Genomic DNA, 11,633 nt, shown 5'->3' on the forward strand with positions numbered 1-11,633 from the left:
TTATTGACTCAAGGGTTTGTTGATCATTATTGTTGCTACAAATCAGAAATGGATAAATCATTTATTTGATGATACATTAGGTGAAAGGGTAAAGTGTTGTTGCTGTTGAAATGAAAAGGGTAAAGGGAAGCAAATGGGCCAAGATTAGATCTCTCCTTTTCACTGCCAATTATCAACCCTTTCAACTGCCCTACACTTGTTTGATTACCATTCCGTTCATCTTGCACGTTTACTGTTGGTCTAGAACCAAGAACCGGAAAAACTTTGAAAACTCAAATAATGAGAATATTGTAATTCAATTCAACTTAAAATTGGCCTTCTTTTCATTCAACGTCAATCTTGATCCTTGCACACGCTTGTTGTGCGGTGTAATTGGTAGGATCGTGTTGTACTTGTAAACCGATAACATCATCACTCATTAACACGATTCTCGAATAATGCTATTTTCATTTCCATTTAAATGCTTAAACGATTAAAAGCAAAGTTTGGAAACAAAAACTTGGAAAGGAATCGAATGAAAAGCTGATAAATTCAAAATAGAAACACTTTATCATGTGAAAAAAATTGTTTAGAAAATCATGAAAATTCTTTTGTACCAAAAAAAAAGAGTTGAAATTCAACTGCGGTTGATTTCCATCTACAGACAACGAGCAATTCCAGAATGATATCAAGGACAGCATTCGATGAAAGTACAACAGAGAATGATATCGAATAGGAGTTTGAGTAAAGACTTTGAGTTTGGAATAAGATCAAAAAATGAATTTACAAAAGGCAAAAGTTGAACCTTTGAACATGGAAGAATAAATAAGAAAATTTTTGAAATTCGGTCGAACATAAATTTTCAATGAAAATTCGATTTGACAATCAGAACACAGAAATTTCTGAGCCTGAAAAAACCTGAGAAAATATCGAAAAGTGAAAAGATATTAGTTTTGTTCCAACTCAAATGACTCTTGATTTGTTCAATATCTCATTTTGTTCTGTTCTTTTCGGATCAAAGAATAATTCAGTGAAAAAATCTGTTAAATTTACAGCGAATCGAAGTCGAAAAAAATTCTCTTTTCATTTGTTTTCGAACGAAGAATTTTAAAGAAGAAAAATGTTGAATCAAGAATCACCTTTACTGCAACAGTTTAACTGGTCTTAAGATGAATAATCAGTGTGACAGAAAGCAATTTGTCTTAAGTTTCTCTAAATGATTAAACGCTTTGATCAATATGAAGTTATTAGAAATGTGTATTAATTTGTAAAGCGTAATAAATGTTGATATTTTCCGGGTTTTCTGTTTATATTTGTATTTTACTTGGAGATTGATGAAGGCGAAGGAATGAAAAAAAATAATTTATTACAAGAAAAGAAAAAGTTGGATAAAACAAACAATCTCAACAAATATTGAATGGGAGTTGAAAATGTTAAGTGAATAAAGATGATCAAGTAAACAGTTGACACAGATAGGCGTTAGACTTACATGGCAAACCATTATTATCCTTGCAAGTAGTTGCTACTCGGATATATTGCTCTTGATAGGTTAGTTCAAAAGGTGTCAACAAGCATGATAATGAAGCTTCTTAATGATTTTTATTGGCCTTCACTTTGAATAAACAGTTTTCCGATCAAAATCATTTATCATCTTGCAATGATTATAACACTCTTAATGATAACTTTCACTCCAAGTTGAAGGGAGTAAAAAATGTTAGTAAGACAAGATAATAGATTTAAACTGATAATCACTTGTGAATGGAAAGAGAAAAGTCGATGAAATTGTTGAAGGAAAGATGGGCCAATGTTAATGATGATGAAGATGGTGAAGATGGCGAAATTTTGTTGCAGTTTGTTTAGGGAGTGAAAATGATGAGAGAATCAATTCGCAAGTAAAATGATTATCAACAATTCAGATTTACTGTTCAGTTTTATAGACTGTCTTTTTGGTTGAACCTTTCAAAAAGACTTACAATTTTTACTCGTTGACATTGATAGATTTGATTTTATTAGTTAACCTAAATGGCTTTTATCAATTTTATTTATAAGCTCTTGTTATTCCAGTTGGACTGTAATGAATAACATGATGAAAAATAATGATAATAATAATCTTTTTCTGTCTGTCACTGGAAATGCAATTTTAATCAAGAAAATTTTTCCTCTTCAAATTGACTTGTAACCAAACAGAAACTTTTTTTTTCTTCTACTTTTCATTCTTTTCATGGTCATCATCATGTCGTTTTGCTCACAATGCTTTGGATCTATAAAATTTCTACCATGATTGAGTCTGAGCAAGTTTCATGATGATTAGAAGTTTTCTTCTCTTTCTTTTTCAACCAATGTTTGGATGATGTTGCGGTTTCTACGGTTGCGATAAGTGGGTTGATTGATGAGTTCTTGACCAGTCAAATGATGAACCAGATAATGGTGAGATTGATGATCAACATGAACAATGTTGTCACCATTTTCAGGCCAATAATTATGATAAATTGTTCTGTAAGTTATAATGTTGCACAAAAGTTTTGCACCTTTCACTGTTTCTAATTACTCTTTGTTTGCTTTAATGGACTTTGATTAACATTTTCATCAACTACTTTGGTCCGTGCAAAAAAGTCTTCTCAAAGTTGAAAAGCTTTTTAAAGTTTTCCACTTCAAAGCGAATTTAACTTTTCAAAAAAAATAAAATCAAATATTTTTCTGTTAGATGACCGCTAGTTCAACAGACTTTTCATGTCTTGCCTTTGGAGAGTGATGAGCTCAGAATATGATTGATCTGAAAAGTTGTTGCTAAGTCTGTTCGAGCTGTATTTGAATATTCTTGCATGAATGGTTTAACAAATTACTTGACTTTCCCGATCTGCTGAAACTGAAGATTATCGCAATCGCAAGATGAATTGTTTGAACTCGAATGAGCCAAGTTTACTTGACTATCTGAGTTGGATGAGCTTCCATGAGACGAAGTTGAGAATTGAGAAAACCAAAGAACTTAAAGTTCTGAATCTCATTGAAACAAAATCAGTAAACTTATTGTACAAATGTCCAACTGCTATTCATTTTCATGAACATTAAAATACAAAAATGTATCGATACAGAAACATTGGTCAGTTTAATACAAATAAAGTTACAATTGGAAATAAATCGACAAGTCGATGGATGCCGATCAATATGTTTATTTTATTAATAATACCAATGGTAACTGATAATTATCTCACTTTGTTATTAGTCAATATTCATTACAATAATGGCCAATCAAATGAAACTGTGTAAAGATCACAGAAAATGAAACAAAAAATTCATTCACTATTGACTCACAGTCAATCAACTCAAGTTTTTTGGACATTTTTTAACATCGAATCACTTCAATCAATACTTTGATATCAAAAGTTTGAGCTGACCAAATGAAACTATTTACTCCGACAAACAACAACCACAAACTAACCTTCAACTCTTTCTTTATACTAACATTGAATAATTGAATTTCAAACCTCAAAACTTGCATGTCAACCTAAACTTTGAAACTTTAATTCACTCAAATTATTGACTAACATTTACAAATGAAGTCGAGTTGAAACAACAAATTGAACATAAATTAACTCTACAAAACTGTTCGACTTGAAAATGAAAGGCAATGTCGATGCATTCCGTCATTGTTTATTGACCATTATTTGCATAACATTGATAACATTGAGAGCAAACAAAAAGATATATAATAAATAAATATTTAATTTTTCATGGTTTATAAAACTTTCGTTTTTACTCTTTCAACATTATTCAAGTTTTCATTTGTTAAATCAGATACAGATGCAAGATGAATACAAAAGTTTACAAAATATTTTAGTAAAGGGCAAAAAAGATGCAAATTTAAACAACAAAAATGAGCAAAAATGATAATTGAATTTTAGTCTCTTATTGATGTGAAAATAGGAAAACATAAAATGCAGAAAAGGTTATTAGCTTGATAACACTTTGATAATAGTTGAAGAAAAGGAAGCCAAAAAAACTCAATTTTTATTATTCTCATAACATTATTATTAGGTCGATAAATTTTGCGACTTTAAAATTTAAATTTTGTTCGCTTCTCTCATTTGACCAAAAGTTGTAACAAGAAGATGCAATAAACTCAATGTTATCAAAAGCTTTCCAACTCCCAGTCAATGTTTATTGCTCCATTCCCAGGCATTCTGTTGTATTATGAGCAACATTAGGAGCAGAATTCAATTCTTAAATGAGATTAATGAGCAATGATAAGCAAAATTTTAAAAAATAGCAAAATTTGAATTCCATCCAAAGGTTTACTTTCTTCATCAAGATAACTAAATGTTTATCTGTCAACTTTATGTTCAATATTTTTTTATGTTATTTAAAACCACAAAACTTTCTCACTCCTTCACTGCATCCAAGTGTGATCATGAAAATCTGATAAACAATGAATAGTTGCCTTTTTTATGGTCAATTGTTGGCCAATGCGATACGACTATTAAATGTTGAAATGTGAAAATTGTGAGAATAGAAAAAAAAAATTTCTTCCTTTCGATTTTTTTTTCAGTTCTTTTGCAGCCCATTTGGGCAATTCATTAATTTTGCAACAAAATTCAAGTCGAGTTCAATGGAAAAGTTTTATTGTCGTTATTTATCGTATCTTGGATTGTTCATGGTAAAGCTTGATAATTGTAAAATATGATTCACATTTGAAAAGATTAACTTTGAATCTTTCAACATTCAATGTTGCTTATTAAGTTATCATCTTGATGCAAGGTTGATTCACCTTAAATGCTGAAATGAATGCTCAGTTTTATTGCTCTGAGAGTCTTTATTTTTTCAGCTTTTCTGTTAATTTGCTTAATCTGTTTTTTTCATGAATATTTGCAACTTTTTTTCTCTCTTTAAGTTGAGCTTTTTCAGGGTTTTTCCTCTCCATTGAACTTATTTTTTTACTCTCGTTTACCTTTCATTTGGCTGTTGATTAATTTTCAACTTTGATGATTGAGAGAGGAAAAGGGTTGAGATTTTTTTTCAGAATCAAATGAGCCTTGAAATGGCATTTAATTGTTAACAATTTTAATGTTTATTTTTTTCATTTAAATTTGTTTTTTTAGATTGAAATGTGTTGATCAACTTGATGTTGTTTAAAATGTTGTTGGTTTACTGTGCAAGTCCGTTGGCACTTCGGGTTCGTGTTGAAGATGATGATGAAGATGGGTTGATTCGAGCTGATTGAAAGTTGTCGTTGAGCTCGTAATAGGTTGGAGCGGCGTTACAGTCAACTTGGTACCACCATTGGCATGAAAATTTTTGCTGATTGAAAATGGTTCCGTTTGGACATAAAAAGCTATCTTGATTTTCACCAGATTGGCATAAATGGACAACCTGACATTGAGCCTCGGTATCGGCGTAATAACCATTATTGGGTACATTGGCACATGAGAATGATGTTTTAGGTATGGTTACATGGGTTGGGTAGTCTTTGCCTGCTTCACCTGGAACACCATCGCCGTCTGTATCAGCGGGAAGATTGGAATTACTCTTTACTCGATCATTTGATGGCAAGTCTTGTGTTGAGGGTTGACTTTGTGTTGTTGGTGGTGCAACTGTGCTGCTTGGTGAGGGTTGTGATGGTACAATACGAGCGATGCGGTAGCTTGTGGGTTGGGATTGGTTTGGTGCTACTGGGAATGATGAAGAGGATGAAGAGGATGAAGATGGTGCCAAGGGTGAACCGGCTGTTGATCGTAATATTGTGTTGGTTCGTACACCATTTGGTCCTCTTCTTACTGCCACCACTCGTCGTACATTGGATCGGAAATTGTTGGCCTGAAGATATGAGCGTACAGAGTTTGATCGAACGGAAGGTTGTCGGGCGTTTGAGTGAACCACTGGACGACTTGAGTCTTCTGGGTTGTCGCCATTGATGTTGTTGTTGTTGTTGTAATCGGATGAACTGAAAGATGGCGCTACTTCTGGTGTGAAAGTTGTAGGTAAAGGCGTTGTTGTTGTGGTTATAACTGTTGTTGGATTTGATTGTGGTGTAACCAATTCGTCTACATGTTTGTAAAAATTGATTGGATAAATAACTGGACTAGCTGTTGATGGCGATGATGGTGGTGGAAAGGCTGCCGATGATGACCTTGGTGATGATTGTCTACCATTGGCGTATCGAGTACGAGCTATTTGATTTGCTCCTCCACGTACATTACCATATCCTGAGCTTTGAATGTTCAACACTCTGTTTGCTGGTTCACTTGGATAGTTGGATGACCTTAGGTCATATGAAGCTGCAGCCCTATTTAAACTGGTTCCGTAAGGTGGTTCAGTTACTACCGGTAATGAGGATGGTAAAGAGGATGAAGTTGCTACTCGTATGTACTCATTTGGATATGGTGTTGTTGTTGGTACTTCTGCTCTTGTTACTGTTGCTGCCGGTAAACTGGTTATTGGATAGTTTCCCACGTTGTAGTTGGATGAGAGTGATGGAGAGGAAGATGCTGATGAAGATGATGAAACTGAAACTGAGTACGATGTTGATGTTCTATTAACTGGCTTTATTCGCTGTAAATCGGGGAAATAGTTGGTTGATCGTAAATTTGCTAGACCTTCATCATCGTTTTCAGGCTCGGACAGGTCAAAGTTGGCTTCAAAGGCTGATTCCGTGTTGGGTGAAGGAGTTGTTGTTGGTCGTGGTGGCTGGTAGGGTGTCTGAGTTGGTTGGGCGTATGTTCGTCGAGGCAGTTGAGGACCAAGATATTGACCTGAAACGGCAATGGTTCTTGAAGGTTGATTTGAGGTTCGGACAACGTCTGGCTGGTAGTTGGGTAATGCTTGTGTTGGTCGTGGAGCTGCGGTTGGGGCTGGTAAGGGTGCTGATGTTGATGGGAAAGAGGAAGTGCCATGTGAAGTGTTTGAATCAAATTGATTACTGGTTCTGGGTTGGTGTCGTGTGAACTCGTCTGAATAGACTAATGAATCACGAAGAGAACCAAAATTAAATGCATTTGATGTGTTTAATGATGGTGATGGTGTTGATGTTGTTGGTGCAGTTGTTATCCGGATTAATGGTGTTGGTGAAGGTGTTGAAAAGGAAAATGTTTCACCGGACGTTCTTATTGGTGTATCGGACTCTACCTTTCGAAGATTATAGAGTGGTGTGTGTTGATGGACCCGGATATTGTTTGCTTCCATAAAAGATCGGAGTAAAGGAAGATCAACGTTGAAATTTACATTACTATTTCCATTAGCATTAGCATTATTATCATTATCATTATTATTATCTCGAGAAAGAGTAGGTGCTGATAAAGGTTGAGAATAAGTTGGTTGCGGTGCTGGACGATATGTTGGTGGTGATGTACGATTTGCTTCGAGACCATAAAGAGCAATCAATAAATTGTCGTCATTTACTGGAAAAGGAGCAATAGGTTGTGATTGAGTTGGTCTAGGTGCTGGTCTAGGGGCTGGAACAGGACGATTTTGTGGTAAAGGTTGAGACTGAGGTTGAGGTTGAGTTTGTGGTTGAACTTGAGGTTGAGGTCGGGGCTGTCGTTGTGGTTGGGGTTGTCTTTGAGCTTCTTGAGGTGGAGGCAATGAGATGAATTGCAGTGCAGGTTGAGGTGATGGGTTAGGTTGTCTTACAGAATCAGAGGGAGTAAACTGTTGTGGATTAGGTTGAGGTTGAGGACGAGACTGTGGATTGAATTGAATCTCGGGCTGAAGTTGTGGTTGAGCCTGTGGTTGAGTCTGTGGTTGAAGTTGAGGAGGAGTGAATTGGAAATTTGACTGAAACTGTGGTTGAGGTTGTAGTTGTGGTTGTGGCTGTGGCTGGGGTTGTGACTGGGGTTGAGGTTGAGGTTGAGGCTGGGATTGTGGTTGAAACTGAGATGAGAATTGAAATTGTGGGTTTGATGGAGGCTGAGGAGGAAATTGAAGTTCTGGCTGTGTTTGTGGTTGAGGTATGTGAGGTTGAGGTTGGGGTTGAGGTTGAGGTTGAGGTTGATGCTGATGTTGATGTTGAAACTGTGGTTGAGCTGAAAACTGTGGCTGAGGTTGGACAGCTAATTGTGGTGACTGAGGCTGAGATGTTTGAGGTTGGGGTTGGAATTGAGTTTCAGGTGAGAGTTGTGGCTGATTGTTTGCTTCGAGTTGTGGGTTCAACTGTGGCTGGGGTACTTGAGGTGGTGCAAACTGTGATCTAGGCTGCTCTTGGGGTTGGAATAGCTGAGACTGAGGTTGAGGTTGAGGTTGCTCTTGAGGCTGTGGTATTGGCAACTGAGGTCGAGCTTGTTCACCAGAGGTGGGTGGACGTTGCTGATTGCCAAAGCCGAAAAATTCTGGGTTCACAAAAGGTTGAGATGAATGTTGCTGTCTAAATTGAGGTCTAAATTGTGGTTGACCTTGCGATGAAAGTTCAGCCTGTAAATGAAATTTATACAAGAAAATAAAGATCAGAATCAAGATGAACTAAGCAAATTGACCAAAGTTAATTGAAAGGTGGTAAAATTGATGAGAAAAAGATGATTCCATTTTGATAGCAAACATTATTATTATTCAAATTTTGTTTCAGGAAACTTGACCATTTACAATGAATGAATAGATGAGAATCAAGACTAATCAGTTGAATCTAAGAAACTTTCTTATCAAATGGTAAACAATCAAAAACCGTCAACAAGTAAAGGGCAATAACATTAATGGAAACAACAATTGACCATCAAGTGAAACAATTTGTTTTCTTGCAATCAAATTGATCAACTCTTTCCATCCAATAATTTTATTAAACTATTGATTAAACAGTCAGAAAGAGGTGAACAATGAAGAAGCTTGATAACAATTAATGATTACTATTCAACTGAATTGAATAAATAAATTATCCTTTCTTGTTTCACTGCTGATGATCTTATTTGATAACTTGAAAAGTTATTGAAATCAAGAAATGAAAGTTTACCAAAAAAGAAATGTTTTTTTTGTTGTATTTTAAAACACTTTAAAGGTTATTTGAATACAGTTAAATGTTATCTAAATCACGATAATTTAGCTACCAACTACTGTGATAATTTATCACCTTAATTTTCCTGAATTCATGTTCATGATTGTTATCAGGAGATTTTAATTTTTACCTGCAAAAATACAATTCAATAATGAAAAAAATAAATCATTTTGTTTGAACAAATTGAAACAGAAGCAACCTTTTGTTTTGCTGTTGCTTTCAATTCAAACAAAACGTGATCAACTTGATTGTTTCATTCAATGTCATTGAGTATCATTAAATTTTCATCAGTAAATAATTAGTCTGATTAACATTGAATTTGATCAATTAACTTTTTAAATTATCTTTTACACTTCTTTCAAGCGAGTAAATTTCAACAAATTAAGACTTACATTTTCATTTTCCTCATAAACTACCCCGGGTTCACCGTTGAAGCGTCTCTCCTCATTGGGTTGAGGCAACCCTAATGGTGAGGCTGGTTGAGGTGAAGGTAAACCCAATGGTGAGGGTTGACTGTTGAAGTTGCCAGGCCCAGTAAAGGCAGAGTCTGATGGGGGTTGACTGGGTCTTGGGTTGAGTTGAGGCAATGACTGGGCTTGAGGTTGTGTGAATGGATTGATGAACCGAGAGTTTGCTTCGTTAAGAGCTGAAATTTCATCGGCTGGTAAACCTTCTGGTGCTGAGGTTAAAGGCCTTGAGAAGGATCCGAATCGAGTGAAACTTGGGTTTGAAGGGTCACCTGATTGGATTGTTTGAAGGTTTGAAGATGAGGGTGATGAGGGTGAGTGGAAAAAACGAAAAGGTGAAGATGATTGTGAACCAAATAATCCACGGTCAAATGAAGGGAAGTGTTGAGGTGAGTTTGACGGTAAAGGTGATTGACGTGGGTCACTATTGGTAAACTGTGAGGGATCAAAAAATTGACTTGAAACAGTTTGGCTGCACAAAAAGGTGATGAGCAAGCAACTTGATAATTTTAATAACTTCATGGTTAACGATTGTGTTCAATTCAGTTCAACTGGGAAACACTATGAATTTATGACGAGAAAAAAAGCCAAGCTAAGCTTGGATCAACCAATCAACACACTTGAGCAAAACTGATCAACTATGTTTTAACATTCAACATAAATAACTGACCAACAAAGTATAAATGGTAAACTCGAAATAATTATCTAAGTTACTTAGGCACTTTGGCACTTTGCTCAAAATCAAGTGAGACTGGACGATGATGAAAAAGGAGGCAAAGTGAAAGTGAAATGAAAGAAACTTTTTTTTCCTTTCTTTGTTTTTCTTTCTAATCTGCTTTCGTTTCGATTTTCGTAGACGATGGTTACGCCTAACGAAAAGTTGAAAGTGAAAATGAATGGACAGTAAACAAGAAAGAGAAGGTAAGAGAGAAAAGAAGGTAAAAAAATGCCGAATCAAAGCCCATCCCTATAACGTGTGGAAACGCGTGTTTAAACCTCAATATTATTACCTTTTTGGGGTGAGGTTCAGATGAAAATATTTTGCCAGTTTTTGCTTTTATCATCCTCATCATCATGGAAGGGAGAATGAAGATGAAAATTATCGTATAATGTATCGATCTTTTTTTCTTCTTCATCATCATTCTTTATCTGGACATTAGTTCGAATTGAAGTTGAGACAGTTCAATAATATTGAGTTCAATTTCAAATTTGCTTTTCTTCGTCTTCTTTCCTCATCACCTTCATCTTTCATCATGAGCCTGTTTTATGTGCTACTTGATGCTATTATTTATAGCCGTAAGGTAAACATTTTACATTCAAAATGATGATGTTGATGATGATGATGATGATGGTAAGTGGACTTATTGCTTGAAAATTGGAGACAGACAAAAGTGAAAGTTGAAACAAGTTTCAATTTTTCAAAGTTAATCCTCATTGCTGTTGCCCTTAACTTTTATGTCTTTACCTGTTGCCTGACCAAGGCCAACTATATTTGCGTTTACCAATCGTATTAATGGTCAATTCTGGGTTTGTAGGTCAAAAATTGATGATAAAATTATTCAAACTCAAATTTTTTCACTTTTCAAATTATAAGCTTCAGTAATTATTGTTATTATCATTGTCTATTAATGTCCAGGTAAAAGTGAAAATTTCATCAGAAATCAGATAAACTTTGGTAAAGAAAAAATATTCGCCTAAAAATGTTTATTCACAACATAAATTCAATAATTGAAAATGATCCGATGAAAATTTATTCAAATGAAACAATCAAGTTAACCTGATGCTGGTTCAACCAATTTTAACCTAAAAATATATTGAAATCTCAACTTCAACTCTTCATTAAAAAAGATAAGGCAAGATCAGATTCTAGGCAAAATCCAATTCTTACCTTTGATACTTCTGATTTGTTTCTCCATCATGACCATTGGTCATTAGCTTAACTTTTTCAATTCTATCTCAGTTCAGATATCTGCATGAATGCTGTTTCCTTTTCCTTTAAAATCGACGGTTGATCAATAATGTTGCATCAACACTTGTTAAAATCTTAAAGTTATTAAACTGTTGCAAGTCAATTATTTGAACCCTTCAGTACAACAATAGTGTGACCCAGGTCGATCTCCTTTACCGTCAAGCTCATCCCAACAGTTCCCTTCGTTTGCTCGTAGTTTACTTGACTTACCATTTGAGCTTTAATTATCTTCAAGACGTTCATCTGA

The 11,633-nt window shown here is 35.0% G+C and overlaps 1 protein-coding gene across 1 annotated transcript; it reads right to left on the bottom strand.

Annotated features, from left to right (window-relative positions):
- Window positions 1-5,020: 5,020 nt before the first annotated feature.
- LOC107362144 (uncharacterized) lies at window positions 5,021-10,334 on the bottom strand. The gene is made up of 2 exons (XM_015929159.3): window positions 9,343-10,334; window positions 5,021-8,379 (listed from the first exon to the last, which is right to left on the bottom strand). The coding sequence occupies exons 1-2, from the start codon at window positions 9,937-9,939 to the stop codon at window positions 5,122-5,124; spliced, it is 3,855 nt and encodes a 1,284-aa protein (XP_015784645.2). The 5' UTR covers window positions 9,940-10,334; the 3' UTR covers window positions 5,021-5,121.
- Window positions 10,335-11,633: the final 1,299 nt, after the last annotated feature.

Source organism: Tetranychus urticae, chromosome 1 (assembly GCF_039701765.1).
Source record: "Tetranychus urticae isolate SD_2017Ah chromosome 1, NJAU_TeUrti_SD_1.0, whole genome shotgun sequence".
In the NCBI taxonomy this organism is placed as follows: Eukaryota; Metazoa; Arthropoda; class Arachnida; order Trombidiformes; family Tetranychidae; genus Tetranychus; species Tetranychus urticae.

What these genes read in the sequence shown, in the direction of transcription:
- LOC107362144 (XM_015929159.3), bottom strand. Translation starts at nt 9,939, where the DNA reads ATGAAGTTATTAAAATTATCAAGTTGCTTGCTCATCACCTTTTTGTGC. An exon ending in TTTATGAGGAAAATGAAAAT is followed by an intron (nt 8,380 to 9,342) that starts GTAAGTCTTAAT and finishes TTTCATTTACAG; the next exon opens with GCTGAACTTTCATCGCAAGG.